At 53.9% G+C, this 15,579-nt stretch overlaps 1 protein-coding gene across 7 annotated transcripts in view; it reads right to left on the bottom strand.

The window, feature by feature from the left end:
• The window catches only part of TECPR2 (tectonin beta-propeller repeat containing 2), a 107,276-nt gene that overhangs the window by 9,425 nt on the left and 82,272 nt on the right, over positions 1 to 15,579 (bottom strand). Inside the window, exon 18 of one of the 7 annotated variants that reach the window (XM_045060552.1) lies at positions 954 to 2,235. The exons of 5 other annotated variants lie outside the window; for them this stretch is intronic. In XM_045060552.1, the coding sequence (XP_044916487.1) occupies positions 1,819 to 2,235 (417 nt within the window). In that variant the 3' untranslated portion in view covers positions 954 to 1,818. Of the gene's footprint in view, positions 1 to 953; positions 2,236 to 5,112; positions 5,168 to 15,579 lie in introns of those variants that run through there. One more of the 7 variants, XM_045060555.1, reaches the window with a different exon arrangement.

Below are 15,579 nucleotides of genomic sequence, written 5' to 3'. Positions count from 1 at the left end.
TTGAAGTATAATTAACATACTGACAATGTCACATTAGTTTCAGGTGCACAGCATACTGATTCAACAACTCCATACACCCCCCAGTGCTCCCGACGCCAAGTACAGTCACCATCTGTCACCAAACAGCACGATTACAACACTGTCGACTATACTCCCTATGCCGTGCTTTTCGTCTCTGAGACTTATACTGTTCATTTCTTTGAAAAGCACTGATGAAAGCGGGGCGCCCACACCCGGGTGGCTGGAGTGCGTGCCTCTTGGGCCTTCCCCTCGAGGCTTCTGGCTGAGCCCGGGCCCTCGGGTTCACTGGCTGCGTCACCGTGAGAGGGACTCACAGCACCTTCCGGTCGGCACCACAAAGTCTGGGACTAAGTGAGCCCGCGCCCGTGAATGGACAAAACCGCATACACGGGAGGCTTTCGGACAGAGCGGGCATTGCTCAGGGCCCCTGCCACCACCCAGTGAAGAAAACAAACTCCCAACCACTAGGTCATACCCTCCCACAGGCTCCTTAGAGAGAGGCAGAAAACAAGTAAAAAGGACTTGTAAAAAGCGATTGAGGACACTTAATTGTTAATACTTCGATATATTTTTAGCTTTTTTCCCCATGTAAAGCTCTCTATTTAAAAAAAGTTTTTTTAACGTTTATTATTGAGAGACAGAGAGAGACAGAGCATGAGCAGGGGAGGGGGAGACACAGAATCCAAAGCAGGCTCCAGGTTCCAGGCTCTCTGTCAAGCACGGAGCCCGAAGTGGGGCTGGAACTCACAAACCACGAGATCATGACCTAAGCTGAAGTTGGACGGTCAACCGACTGAGCCACCCAGGCGCCCCTAGCTCTTTATTTTAAAGAAAAATCTGGCTTATGTTATTTTGTGTTCTGCTTTTGGCTCAGTTCACAATATAAGATGCCTTTCTCCAGGGCCGCCACCGCTGTGACTCCAACAGCCGTCACCTGGGGTGGGGTGAGGGGGGGTGCTTCTTGAAAACCAAGGCTGAACATCACTGAGGTGCTCTCAGGAGCATCTGTAACTGAGTCCTTCTGGTGCCCAGTCCGGGTGGGGGTGGGAGTGGGGATGAGGGCTCCAGGGAAACTTCTGTAACTGCCAGGATGATAAAGAAGTGGTCAGCAGGAAGGGCTGGGCACTGGTATTAAGCATGACTCAGGGATCAGGAGGAATACAGAGTGAGGTCATTAGCAGTCCCCAGAGACCTGGGGGGGGGCGGGGACGACCGGGAGTGGCCTGGGGCCCTAGAACCAGACTGCAAAGGGGTACGAAGTGAGAAGAGGACTAAGCCTGTGACAGAGGGCCTGGAAGGCATAGGAGGAAGCAGAGGGCAGGGGAGAGGGCTGCTGAGCCTCCAGGAGGGGAAGGGAGAGGGGATGAGGAAGACCAAGTGATGTCCTGGGGTCACTGGAGGAGGGGGAGGGCTCAGGGCGTGGGCCCAGTCCAATCCTAGAGTCTCCTCCGTGGAGGACCTCTTCCTTTAGCACGGGCCTGGTCACAAGGAGGGAGGGGACCGTGCGGAAGAACCGTCAGGCCCTCATCCCCCCCAGCCGCACGGGCCCCCACCATCCTCTACGACACTGTGGCCGTGGCCCTGACAAGGTACACCTTTTTTTCCTGAAGGACGAACAGAAGAATGTCTGTGGAAGTGGACAGAAAGGAGGTTCTGGAAACTCACTAATCGGCACCGGCCAGGCTGCCAGCCAGGCACTCAGCCCCCTACCCATCCATCTAACCCATCGTCCACCTATCACCACGCGCCCACCTAGCCCTCATGTCTCCACCACACTCGTGCCAATCACCAGCCCACTCACCACCCAGCCTCCACCCAGCCTCCAGCAGAGATTCGCCCGGACATATCTACCACGTGCCAGGCACTGTGCTTGGTGCTAGGGATTAATTTTCTTGGCTCCAGGATATTAAAGTCTGGTGAGAGACACATCAGTACCCAAACAGTCCCACAAAAACACATAAGACCGCAACCGTGAGGGGTTCTGAGAACACACGACGTGGTCAGGCGGAGGCCAGGAGGGCAGGGGAGAGCGTGCCCGGCGGAGTGAGAGCACAGGGAAGGAAGGCGCGAGGAAGCGGACGCTGGACCAGGCGCCTGGAGTCGGAAAGGCGGGGCGGCACCACACAGGGCCGGTCTCACAAATTGCAGGGAGGTCTGCTGGCACCCGGGGCTCGCAGACTGAAGGTGTTCGGAGAGAGAAGGCGGAAGATGTGCCTGCGGGCAGACGGTAAGAAATAAGACGCGCCTACAAAAGTTTTCCCAGCTGCACGGAGGACTCCAAGGGGGGCACAGCATCCTGGCCTCTTCGTGAGAAGGGCGAAGGTGGGGGCAGGACGGAAAAGACAGGCGCCTGCCTAGGGTGACACGGGCGGCAGAGGGTTCCACAGATGTCGCCGGCCCTCTGCCACCACTCCGAGAGCTCCTGAATACGGCCCGAGACATGCGGTTTCACAAAAGGCAACCGGGACGAGCCCCAACAACCCTCCTCCCCGTGGGAGAGCAGGACCAAAATGCCAGGATGGGGGTGAACAGGAAGCGGCACAGGCCATTTTGAAACCAGGAAACTTGTTTCTGCTGAACCCAAGTCCTCCAGAGGGAAGGTGAGGAAGGCCAGGCCTCGTGGTTCTTAAGCCTTACAGTCTCCAGGATTTGTGTGTGGGGCTTATTAAATGGCACATTCCTTACTACTCAGCCATAAAAAAGAATGAAATCTTGCCATTTGCAGCGACATGGATGGAGCTGGAGAGTATTATGCTAAGCAAAATAAGTCAGTCAGAGAAAGACATATGATCTCACTCGTGTGTGGAATTTAAGAAGCAAAACAAATGAGTAAAGGGGGAAAAAAGAGAGGCAAACCAAGAAACAGACTCTCAGCTACAGAGAACACACTGACGGTTACCAGAGGGGAGGTGGGGGGACGGGTGAAACGGGACGGGGGTGAAGGAGGGCACCTGTGACGAGCCCTGGGTGACGCATGGAAGGGTGCCGAACCACAATATTGTACACGTGAAGCTGGTATAACATTGTGTGTTAACTATACTGGAATTAAAACTAAAACTTAATAAAATGAATGAATAAATGAATGAACGGACAAATGAATGAACAAACAAACAAATGTCACGTTCCTGGGCTTGGGGCCAGCCTTTCCACATGAGACCTTGGGTCTAGGGCTCAGAAATGACCCTAGATGTTTTTTAAATGTTTATTCATTTTTGAGAGACAGAGAGAAACAGAGCTTGAGTGGGGGAGGGGCAGAGAGAGAGGGAGACACAGAATCGGAAGCAGGCTCCAGGCTCTGAGCCGTCAGCACAGAGCCCAAGTCAGACGCTCAACCGACTGAGCCACCCGGGCGCCCCAGAAATGACCTTTTAAACCAGCACCCCAGGTAATTCTGTTCAGGGTATCTGTGGGTTACCTTCTACAATGCTCTGCCCTCTGTCAAGAAGAAGGCAAGACTACACTGCCCAAAGTGGTCTGCAGATTTTACTGCGATCTCTGTCAAAATCTCAGCTGTTATTTCGGCAGGACTGGAAAAGCTGATCCTAAAATTCACACAGAATTGTGAGGGACCCCGGACGGTTAAGATCATCTCGAAAAAGACAATTTTGGAAGACTCACACTCCCTGATTTCAAAACTATGAGGAAGCCACAGTATTCAAAGTGTGGTCCCGGCCGAAGGACGGGCACATACACGCGTCAGCGGAGCAGAACTGGGAGTTCAGGAAACAGTCCACGCAGTCAAGTGATTTCCGCCAAGACCGCCAACGTCATCCAACGAGAGCACAGCCCTTTCAACAAATGGCGCCGGCACAACCGGACTGAACACATTCAAAAGGAGGCCGGACCCTGAGCTCACGTCACATACAAAATGATCTGCAAGGGGCTCAGAAATAAATGTAAGAGCTAAGCGTGGCAATCGTTTCTTAGAGATGACACCAAAGGCACAGGCAACAAAAAGAGAAAAGACAAAATGGACCTCATTAAAATTAAGAACTTTTGTCTATCAAAGGACACGATTAAGAAAGTGAAAAGACAGCCCACACGATGGGAGAAATACCTGCAAGTCCCACGTCTGATAAGGGTCTAGTGTCCAGAATAAAGAAAGAGCTCTTCAACCAACAACAAGAACACAAACAACCCCATTCAACAGGCAAAGGACTTGAACAACGTTTCTCCAAAGAAACACAAATGGCCCACGAGAACGCGAAAAGATGACCAGCGTTAGTCACGAGGGAAACGCGAACCGCAATTGCGCAGCACCATGCCACACGCACCAGGATGGAGAGAAAGAGGAAAATGGAAAAGAGCGAGAGGTGCCGATGTGGAGAAACGCCCCCTGCTGGAGGGAATGCCAAGTGGTGCAGCCACCGGGGAGAACAGTTTGGCAGGTTAACCTCCAAAGCTTACACACAGAGTTACCATATGAGCCGGAAATCCCATTCCCAGATATGTGCCAAAGAGCCGGGTCGGGCGTTCAAACGAAAACCACACGAATGTCCGGAGCAACCGTCACGACAGCCACGGAAGCTGGAAGCCACCCAGGCGTCCGCCGCCCGACGAGTGGACAAACGGAATGTGGTCTAGCCATACCGTGGAGTGTCACTGAGCCGTGAAAGGGCGGAGGCACCGGTGACGTGGATGCACCTTGAAAACACGATGCTCTGGGAAAGAAGGCAATTGCAAAAGGCCGCTTATCATGTTAAGCCCCTCGCTATGAGATGTCTAGAAGAGGAAAATCCATACGGGGAGAAAGCAGATGAGTGGTTGCCAGGGGCTAGGGGAAGGGGGGCTGGAGAGTGGCCGCTCCCGGGTAGAGGGTTTCCTCAAAACCTGATGAAAACCTTCTGGAACTAGACGTTGATGAAGGTTGCACAACATTATGAATGTGCTAAATGCCACTCATGGTAACTTTCACGTTATGTGCAGTTTACCACATTTTTTTTTTTAAAGCAAAAGCTGGGGCGCCTGGGTGGCTCAGTTGACGTCCAACTTCGGCTCAGGTCACGATCTCATGGTTTGTGCGTCTGAGCCCTGCTTTGGGCTCTGTGCTGACAGCTCAGAGCCTGGAGCCTGCTTTGGATTCCGTGTCTCCCCATCTCTCTGCCCCTTTCTGCTCACACTCTGTCTCTCTCTCTCAAAAATAAACCTTAAGGAAAAGAAAAAAAGAAAAAGTTGACAAGCCTCGGTTTTGCTGATGTACTATTGTTTTGCAAAACATTATCCCTGGGGAAGCTGGGGAAATGGTACTCGGATCTCTATTATTTCTTACAAATGCATGTGAATCTGCAATTATCTCAATAAAAATTTCAGTTAAAAAAAAGAAGTAGGCAAGCTAAAATGTTGGCTTATTCATATTCAAAACTTCATAAAAATGAAAAAAAATAGATTGCAAATATAAAATGGAGTAAATAAGGAATTTAAGATTTAAGAATCATTTGGAAATGCTAAAGAATATATATAGCTTCGGTGTCCTTCCAAAGGCTGTGAGCGTGTGAGTATGCGTCCCTGCTCCTGCTTTTTTTGTCTTTTAGAGAGGAGTTACAGGACAGGCGTGGGGAGAGAGCCGCACCCCCTTACTGGAAGTACCCAGGGATTTAATTACAGCCACCAACAGGCTTTGATACTGACAAATCAAAGGGCTGCTCGGGGCCGTAAAGTTCCCTTGAACAAGACCTCACAGGAAAAAAGAAAACGAGCTACTGTCCTACCTTCTCAAAGGATAAACGCCCCTTACTAATTATTAGGAGTAAGAACGCATTTTATTTATTCCACGCCACCAGCGTTACAGAATAAACCACTGCCCTTTCCCAGTAGTCGAGAAATCCTACAGGCAGAACTTGCTGTATGCACTGAGACCCTGGCCAGGCCCTCGGGGCAAGTGGAGGAGCCATTTTCGTGTGACGGACCATCCCGCCCTCCCGGGGCCCACAGGGACTGTTCTCAGGTTAAGGGCTTCACCTTAGTAGGCAAGTGCAAAGAAATACTTCTCAGCTTAGGGGCGCCGGGGTGGCTCAGTCGGCCGAACGTCCGACTCTCGATTTCAGCTCAAGTCATGATCTCACGGTTCATGGGTTCGAGCCCCCACATCAGGCTCTGTGCTGACAGCACAGCACCTGCTTCAGATTCTGTCTCCCTTTCTCCCTGCCCCTTCTCCGCTTGCGCACACACTCTCTCTCTCAAAAATAAACATTAAAAAAAAAATTCAAAAAAAAAAAATAAATACTTCTCAGCTTAGATAGTGTGAGCTAGAAGAAATTAGACAGGTTCTGTGCTTCCTGGAACGGACACAAGCTTGTTTTTGAGTTATATACAGTATTTGTTAGCTCTGATCCAAACTTTCTCATCTGGTACATTCCCCCCAAGAACTGGGACTCCAGCCACTGGATTCTCCCAAGAACTGGCACTCTAGACCACAGTCCTGGGAGAAATGGCTCTGGTGACCAGAGACAGTGTTAAGACTGCAGCCCATGATTCTGCTGCCCGCTGCCTGTACCTCTGCCAGTGAAAGCCAACGGCAGGGATAAGTGTGACCCAGGAGGCATCCACACTCTCACCCGGCAACTCGCTGCAGAGTTGGGTTTCCATTCAATTTTACGGGTCCGTGAGCTCCCTGAAGGCGGGACCGTGCCTGCCTGCCCGGTGCCCGGGCTCGGCACCTGGCACACAGGAGCCTCCTTCTGAGCAGTCGTTCTTTGTGTGAAGGCACCCAGCCCCAGCCCCATGGTGCGCTGCCTGGACTGCTCCCGGGGCCTCCTCGGGGGGCTGTGTGCACCCTCACCAGCAGGCAGCACCCCCCTGGCCCCACACCACTGGGGCTACGTCACCCCCCTTCTCAGCCTGCCCACATGACCTTACCCGGCCCCCACCGGGAGTGTGCACCAGAGCCCTCCCTGCTCTGCAAAGCCCAGCCTGCAAACTGCCTGCTGCAAGAACCTTCTGACAGACGGCCCGCCCCATCGGCCAGCCCTAAGGGGCCCCCATCCAACACGCCCCCCACACTTCACTCCTCTGGCCTGGGCAGGCGCAGAGGGAACTGGACAAGCTTTCCTCTTCACAGCCTACGGCGCTCCACACGTCACCGCGTGTCACAGAGCCCCTGCCCAGGAGCTGTTCATGAACTTGGCATTCTGGGGACAGCAAGCCCCCAGGCAGAGGGGGAGGGCGGTGCAGCTAACTCCAGGCTCCACAGAAACAATGCCTCTTGCTAACAAAGACTCTGGCTTTTCTGTTTAAGGGCTCACTCCAACGATTTTGGGCTGGAAGGGACCTGGGAGGCCAGTGTAACCTCATATTCTGGGCAAGCAAACTGATAATGAAATCCGTGCTGAAGGTCAGGGTGAGGGCCTACGGCGGAGCTGCTCCCAGAGCGCAGGGGTCTGGGGCTCAGGTCAGGGTTCTCTACGCTTCTGGCAGGTGTGCCTCTACCCTAAGGAGTGCTCACACGTGTGTGCACACGCCACACACACACAGCCGCTCGCACACGCGTGCTCGCCCATGCGCCCGCACCCGTCCCTCAGCCAGAATGGAAATAAACCCAGGGTAAGAGGAAAAAAACCTGGAAGTTTCACAGCCAAAGGAAGTATTCTTCTAGACAGATAGATCACTTAGGTGCGGGCCTTATGAGGACCCGGATAAAACTCAGCGGGGACGTTTCGGGAACATGGAGGCGCACTGATCAGAGAGCCAGCCCGGCAGCGGCCCACCGGAAGACGCCCCGAGAGGGCACAAACCCTGCCGCCACACCATCCAGACATCCCTTCGCTTCCCGACACCCGTCGCAGCGAGCCGCGTCTGCGCTGTGCATGCGGACCCCACTCTTCCTGGGGCCCGCGCTGCTGCAGTGAGGCCGTCGGGCCCGTCCGCTCCCCAGCCGCGCGGCCCCCGCGGTCTTGCTCTGACTTGTGTGCTTGCTTTCGGTCTTCTGCGTCCTCCCCTGTTGCAGATTCTCTCCCTGCGTCTGGTCTGTTCCTTCTAAGCTCAGATAGGCTTGGAAACCAGACACCGACGTTAACAGGCCCCGATTTAAAGCGCCAGCAGACTCTCGAGGTGGCTGAGGGCCGGAGCCTGCTGTCTTTTGCCTCGGACTCCGCTGTGACCCAGGACCGATCCCCTGCCCCTCGGGCTCTGGGTCCTCAGCCGGAGAGGGAGCCATGCGAGCTGCCACGCTCCTGACTCTGGGTTTGCGAGCTCTGAGGCCGGGGCACAGCTGACTCGGGCTGCCATGGGGCCCGCTGTGCCGAGCCCTCTGTCCTCACTGCCTCAGGGACGTGAGATCTTCCACCCGAGGCCTGCAGAGCCCACGCATCACGGGCAGTTTCACGGGAGCAGCTCTGCTGCTATTTGTTGCACAAATCGGGCCTAAGTGTAAGATTTTATTTGAAGAATGAGTTCCACTGCTAAAAATGCGTGGAAACTGCTGTCCTAGCTAAGTGAGGCTACCAGAGGCTGGTTCTGATTTCCGGACGGGAGAAGAGCTCCCCTGATCCTCTCTTCTGGCCGGCCGACCGCAAAGCCAGAGGCCCTCTCCTCCGTGACTCCTGCACCGGCTCCAGCGACTTCCCACAACCCCCTCTGCATCCGGTTGGAAGTGTGGCTTGGAGTCCAGTAAACCCAGCATCCGCTGGCAGCAGGGGGATGTGCGAATGAATCCAAAGCGCTCGGGGACAGGCATCCTGGACAGGGCTCATGGTCTGTTCCTCCTGGGAGGGGGCTGGCGACACCGACCGTGACTGCTCTTCCTGTCCACCACTCGAAGCCCTGTCAGACACCAGCCTGACGACTGTGCCGTGGTGAGCATCAAGGGCTCCAAGCCGTAGTGACGCAAGAAGGCCGCAGGAACTTGATTCCAGCTGCACGGGTCCCCACGTGTCTCTGAGAGCTGACGTCCCGGCAGCCACTCAAAGGAATGCCCGGTCCCGCGTAGCAGCTTCCGGGCCCAGGCCTCCAGAGGAGTGATGCCGGGACGGGAAAGGTCCCTGGAGGCGACCCGGGGGCCTGCAGGCCCTTCCTGATGCTCACAGCTGTATGGGGCACACGCCTGTCAGGCTGGGACATGGGAAAGGGTCCCTGGGTCCGTGTTTTCACCAGCAGTCACATGTATGTTGGAGACGGACAAGGGGGCTGCCGCGGGTCCGGGCCGCCCACGGTACCTGGCAGTCCTTTACGGGGACTCGCAGCCTTCCAGAATGAGGGGAAAGGCTGAGACCCGGCTATCCCAGAGAACAGTAACATTTCTTAGCAACGGTGTTTGAGGAGGGGAGCTCAAACACAGTCCTGTTCAAAGGAGCTACGGGAGCGAGGACAACATGGGGGAGAAAAGAAAGAAAGTGGCCCCAAATTTAGTCTTTCTCAAACTGGGGCTGTTGTGTCCAACGGCATGGGACACCATGAGTGGAGGCCTCCCGCCTGCACTTGTGGGCAGCTCTGCTGAGTCCCCCCCCCCAGGCCGGGACGTATAAAGGGAGCCCCACCCACCCCTGAGCACCGCTCAGATTTCCGAGGGCTCAGGAGAGGGGACGGGGGACGTGGGCATCCCGAGGGCTGGACCACGGAGAGTGGAGCAGAGCAGACAACCTCCCCCCGCGTTCTCAGCAGCAGGTATGTGAGAATCCGCCTCGGAGCTTCAAAACCCACAGCCTCCTGGGCCGTGGCAGCAGGGTGAACGCACTCCCTCTGCAACACACGGGGCAGGCGGTCTGTCACCCTGGAGTTAGGAACGCGTGCAGGGAGCAGGAACGACCTTAGTGGGGCAGGAAGGCCGACAGCAACTGACCGCGGGGACCCCGGCAAAACAGCCAAGCGGGGCCACCATACGGGGCGGGGCGCCCGGGGAACAAGCCCAGCGGCGTGTGCCCCACTCTCAGAACCAAGACCGCCAGCATCTAAGGCAAGCCTCTGCCACGGAGAAGACGAGACAGACGCAGAGAACAGGCAACTCTGGGGCATGGAGACCACAGAGGAGAGGAAACTTCAAAAACCTCCTCGGAGGGGAGCGAAAGCAGGCTCGACAGCAGGAAACAGCGACAGGGACTTCCAGGAACTGGAAACGAGACCACAATATCACCCGACAGAGAGACTGCAGGCTAGAGCTGGGAATGTCTTCTAGAAAGTAGGACAAAAGTGGAGGAAGAAAAAAAGGGAGAGAAAGGGAAGAAAAGTGGGGCCGGTTTAGGAAAGCCCCCGGCACGTAAGCAGGAACCCCAGAGAGCACAGAGAATGAGACAGGCAGAGGCAGGAAGCCGATGGCCAGAGGGCAGCAGGTCACAAACTCCAGGCTCATTAGCACAGAGGCTGAACTAGGCCCTCCTCGGGGCGTATCACTATCTGTTCTGGGAACACTGGGAACAAAGAGATCTTACAAACTTCTAGAGAGAAAGGCAGGTCAGATATCAAGGATCAGGGATCAAAACGGCTCAGACTTCTCAACAGCAATGCTGGACAGCAGGAGATGGTGGAGGAAACCCTTCGAAATTCTCCAAGAAGACCGTTTCCAACCCAGGCTGCTCTGCTCAGCCAAGGCCAACTGCCAGTTGGGCCAAAGGCTTTCAAGTTATGTACCATGAGCCATTCTCAGGAACTGACGGGAGGATGAAGCTCACCAACACAAAGGAAGAGGAAGACAGGGGGTCCAGGAGAGAGAGGACCCAACATGGAAGGCAGGGTTGAAGGGCAATCCCAGGTGGACTGGGTGACCAGGCCAGACTGGGGCCGGCCAAAGCCTCCAGGAGGCATCTCTCCAAGAGGAGGAACTGGGCGGCACCTGATGTGCCCTCGAGCAGGGACAGTGGAGGTAACTGGCAGAGCCTGGGGCTGGATATGTAAAACCAAGATGGAAAATCATGACCATGAGCAAGTCCAGGGACAAGAGAGTCGTCCAGACAGGAAACGGAGTGGAGGCTCCTTGTGAGGAGCACATCCCCATCCCCAGGCACTGTGTGGATGCTAGCACTGTGGCAGGCAGGCGGGCGGGGGCACTAGATCATGAACTGCTCTGCATCCTCCTCTCCCAGCAGGGAGTCAACTGAAAACAGAACTAGAAGGATCCAGAAACCGCTCCCTAGGCAGTCATTCAGGGATATGAAGCTACAAGAAAGCGGCTCCCAGAGAGGGGAGAGTGGGTGGGGAGGCGTGTTTCTTGTAGCACACCCTGTGGGCCCAGCTGACACGTTAACTTCTGCACTTAGGTGTGTGATGTTGATTAAAAGCAACCAACTGAGACGTCTGAGCCCCACTCCAGACCTGCTGCGTTCACCTCCAGGGGAGGTGCCTACGTGTGGACCTCTGAATACATGCCTCCAGATGGTCCTCAGGGGGAGAGGCCTCTCCACTTTACTGGTCACGAAATGAAGGGCCAGTGAGTTTGGGCAACTCTCCCAAGGTCACTTGGTCTCACGGAAAAAAAGAAGTATTCGTTCAGGTTCTTTTGATTTCAGGAACCGGGCTCTGGCTCTGGTGGGGACGGTCCTGGTTGGCGGGGCTCTGGCGGCTTCCCGCCCTGTCTGTCCAAGGCACTCGTGTGCCCGCCAGCTGGGAGCGAAGGCCCCTGCAGCACGGCGGACACAGCACTGCTGGCTCGGCAGGACCTGAGCGGGGTCACCACCAGGGCCAGCAGGTACACGCAGGGGGGACCGATCCAGTCACCAAGGGAACGTCCGGACCGCAACGTCGCTCGGCTTCCTTTACCCAAAAACACTGGTGTCAGGAGCTCCACCTGTATTCTGCCTCAGCCTTGGATCGCACGGTGCGCACAGCAGACCCACCGACGGACCACAGAACTTCCACGGCTCACGGCTCCCCTTCCTCATTCAGCTCCTGCCCAAACCTGGGCCAGTGGACATCCCGAGCCCTCCCTTTACGTGATACCTTTCCTGCCTCCTATGCTCCCAGGTCTCACTTGGGTGATACCAGTATTTGGTGCTGAGAAGCACAAGACACACGGTCCCCAACCACGAACTGTCCTGTGCGAAGCTTTTCCCTCCTCAGAGACACCAGGCCAAACCCGTGACTGGTCGGTCACTGGAAATGCCCACCATCTCAGGGCCCAGTTCGAAGACTGCACCGTCCACGGGAACCACGGATGGCGACCGTGGATGATCGGTGTTTCGTGGTCGCTCTCATAACCTGTGGCACCCTCTTTTTTTTGTCATTTATCGCTGATCTCACCAGCAGAGACATCTCCATGCACGTTCGTTCCCTCTGCAACACCCAACACAACGTAGTGACTGCCTTCCTGTTTATTTGTTTCCTTACTGTTCGACACAATTTTTGGACAGCTCACAGAGGAATGACGGACACACATAAAATGCACACATTTAAAGTGTCCAACCTGAAAAGTGACATTTGTGTGCACTCAAGAGACCATCCCCACGCTGCTTGACCCTCCCAACCAACCCCGCAGCCCTCACCAATCCCCAAGCAACCACTGCTCTCTGTTACAAAAGTCCGCATTCTCTAAGTTTTAAATAAATTCATCATATATTATGCACTCTTTTCTGTCTGGCTTCTTCCCTCAACAAAATTATTTCATCAGATCTGGAAACCCTTTGGCCGTATTCTTCTGGAATTTTTCCTGTCACCCTCATCCCTCTTTCGCCTCAGGACTGGGCTGCATTTGAACCAGGCCACATGAGGCTGTCCCATGCTCACTTGGCTCCGAGTTTTTTCCCAGTCTTTTTTTCTCTCTGTGACGTAGTTTGGATTTTTTTGAAAAAAATGTTAATGATTATTTTTGAGGCGGGGGGAGAGAGGGAGGAGAGGACCAGAGAGAGAGGAAGACACAGAATCCAAAGCAGGCTCCAGGCTCTGAGCTGTCAGCACAGAGCCTGACATGGGGCTTGAACCCACGAACCGTGAGATCGTCACCTGAGCAGAAGTCGGATGTTTACCCAACTGAGCCACTCAGGTGCCCACACCCTCCTTGAAAAAAAATTTTTTTTTTTTGAATTGGATGGTTTTATTCCTGTGTCTTTGAGTTCCTCAATCGTTTCTTCTGCAATGTCTACACAGTCACTAATGTCATACAGGGTATTTTAAATCTCAGACATTATAATTTTTATCCCTGCAAGTTTGATCTAGGTCTTTTTTTTATAGTTCCCATTTTTCTACTTAATGTATGCAATCTTTCCCCCAGTTTTAATCCCTGCCTATGAATTTTATCATCTGTATCCTTTCTGGGTCAGTTTCCATTGGTAGATTTACCTCCCTTCACTGTAGGCGATATTTTCCTGTTTCTCTGCCTGCCTGGTGAGTTCTGATTGGATTTAAGATCATATGAATTTTACCTCGTTGGTGCTGGATGTTTTCATGATTTATAAATACTCTTGAGCTTTGTTCTGGGATGCTGCTAATTTACTCAGAAACAGTTTGATTCTTCTAGATCTTGGTTTTTTAATTTTATTTTATTTGAGAGAAAGAGAAAGAGAGCGAGTGAGTGAGAAGGCTGGAGAGAGAGAGAGAGCTAGAGAATCCCAAGCAGGCTTCATGCTCAGCACGGAGCCCAACTCGGGGCTCGATCCCACAACCCTGGGATCATGCCCCAAGCCAAAATCAAGAGTCGGATGCTCAATGGAGTTACCCAGGCACCCCTAGGTCTTGCTTTTAAGCTCTGGTCACCAGTATTAGAATTATATTCAGTACAGGACTGATTTTGCCCCATCACTGGGGCCACATGCTCTTGGGATATGGCCCAGTTAAGGATAGCTAGGGCTCAGGAGGTTTTGCACTTGGGATGGTGAGATCAGGAACTACTCCTGCCTCTGCCGAGTTCCCAGGCATGTCCCCTCTGATGTTTACAGGTGGCTCTCTCGCTGGCCCCGCGTTGTTTCCTCACACATGTGTTTCTGCGCATGAGCCCCTGTGGGGCCTCTGCAGCTCTCTAGTCCTCCCCCAAGTTCCTGCCTCCTCGGCCTCTCACCTTCCCAGAGCTATGCCCTCAACTCAAGGGGCAGGCTGCACTCTGCTAGCCCCTACCTGGGGTCCCCCTGCCCATGCAACAGCCTGGCAACTATAGGGGTCACCTCGTTTGTTTCCTATTTGTCAGGGACCACTGTTCTTTGTTGTCTGATGTCCAATGTCTTGAAAACCACTGTTTCATATAATTTGTCTGGAATTTTTGTTGTTTTAGGCAGGAGGGTAAATCTGGTTCCTATTACTCTGTTTTGATTGGAAGCAGAAGTCCATGTAACTGGTCTAAAGCTTCCTATTTCAATTCCAAGTGATGATTCCTGTGGTTACGTGGACTGTGCCTACCGTGTGCACGCACTGTGCAAGGTATTTTAACTCAAGAGGACTGTGTCAGCTGTCTGTCTTGCTAGAACACGAGCATTTGAAAGACAATATTCTAGAGCTCATTCAGTGTTCACAGAGGTCAGACCACGTGCGAGGCAGCAGGTGTCTGAGACAGCATGAGCACGTAGGTGGAAGGATGTGAGAGGGAGATCATGCTCCCTGCTGGGACAAAACAGGGATTTCAGAGGGAGGCAATATTACTCATTATTATGCCCACATAACTTGGGTCTCCTGAGTCCCTACTCTGGGAGGTAAGTATTTCCTCCACACAGAGAAGTATTTTGAAGGACTGTTTTAGGTTTTTTTTTTTTTTTTTTTTTTGCTATCCTGATTCTGCTGGAAAGTAAAGGAGATGAATTACCAGTTACTTCATACACGGGATCGAATCTCCCCTACCCAAGCATTATTATGGCAATTTTGGAACGCACAAAAAACCCAAAAGACGTCTACAGGAGACACCCCCACGCTCACTACCAGTAACACTTCACCGTGCGTGCCTCTTCATGTGTCCACCTGTCTATCTACCCAGCAAACCATCTTGTTCTGGACGGGCTTCAAAGAGAGCTGCAGACATCAGCAGAGTTTCCCCTGGACACTTCAACATGCAAATCATCAACTAAAGCCAGTATTTGTTTACAGCTTTCTCTCGAGGTAAAGTTAACACACAGCAGGTGTACGAACCATAGTTTGACAATGGTCATCCCTGGGGAAGCGGCCTCAAGCCGCTGGCGGCCACCCACCCCCCCACCCCGGCCCCCCAGGCAAGCACGGATGTGATTCCTGCCATCGAGGTCCATCTGTCCGACCCGTCCCAGGATTTCATACAACTGGAGCCACACAGGAGGTACCGTCTGTCATTGGCCTGTCGCTCAGGACAACAGCGATGCGGCAGGCTCCTCTGCGATGCTGCGATCACTCCTTTTTATCCTGCCACCCAGTCCCAGCCGGTGCTGCGGTCCCCACCACCACCCTACAGTGCAGGGCTGCGGACCGAGGGCCCTGGTTCAGGCTTCACGGCAGGTTGTCCGGTGCTGCAGCCTGCGCATCCCCTCCCTGCAAAGCATCTACGCCATGAGAGGGTCTGATGGAGGGTGACTGCCTGCTTGGGACCGGGTCCCCCATTCCAGCTTCTCTTCCATCCCTGCCTTTGGCCACGGCCTGACTCATACAAAATCTTCCCTGCCAGGAGCGGAGGTGTCTGGTGGAAATTTTAGGAACATGCCAACCTGTTTCCCAAATGAGGCCCACAGTCCTGGGATCCAGGCCAGCACT

The sequence above is a fragment of the Felis catus genome, chromosome B3 (genome assembly GCF_018350175.1).
Source record: "Felis catus isolate Fca126 chromosome B3, F.catus_Fca126_mat1.0, whole genome shotgun sequence".
NCBI classification, from domain to species: domain Eukaryota; kingdom Metazoa; phylum Chordata; class Mammalia; order Carnivora; family Felidae; genus Felis; species Felis catus.
The sequence above is the reverse complement of the archived record's forward strand: the minus strand, read 5'-3'. Positions and strand labels throughout refer to the sequence as shown.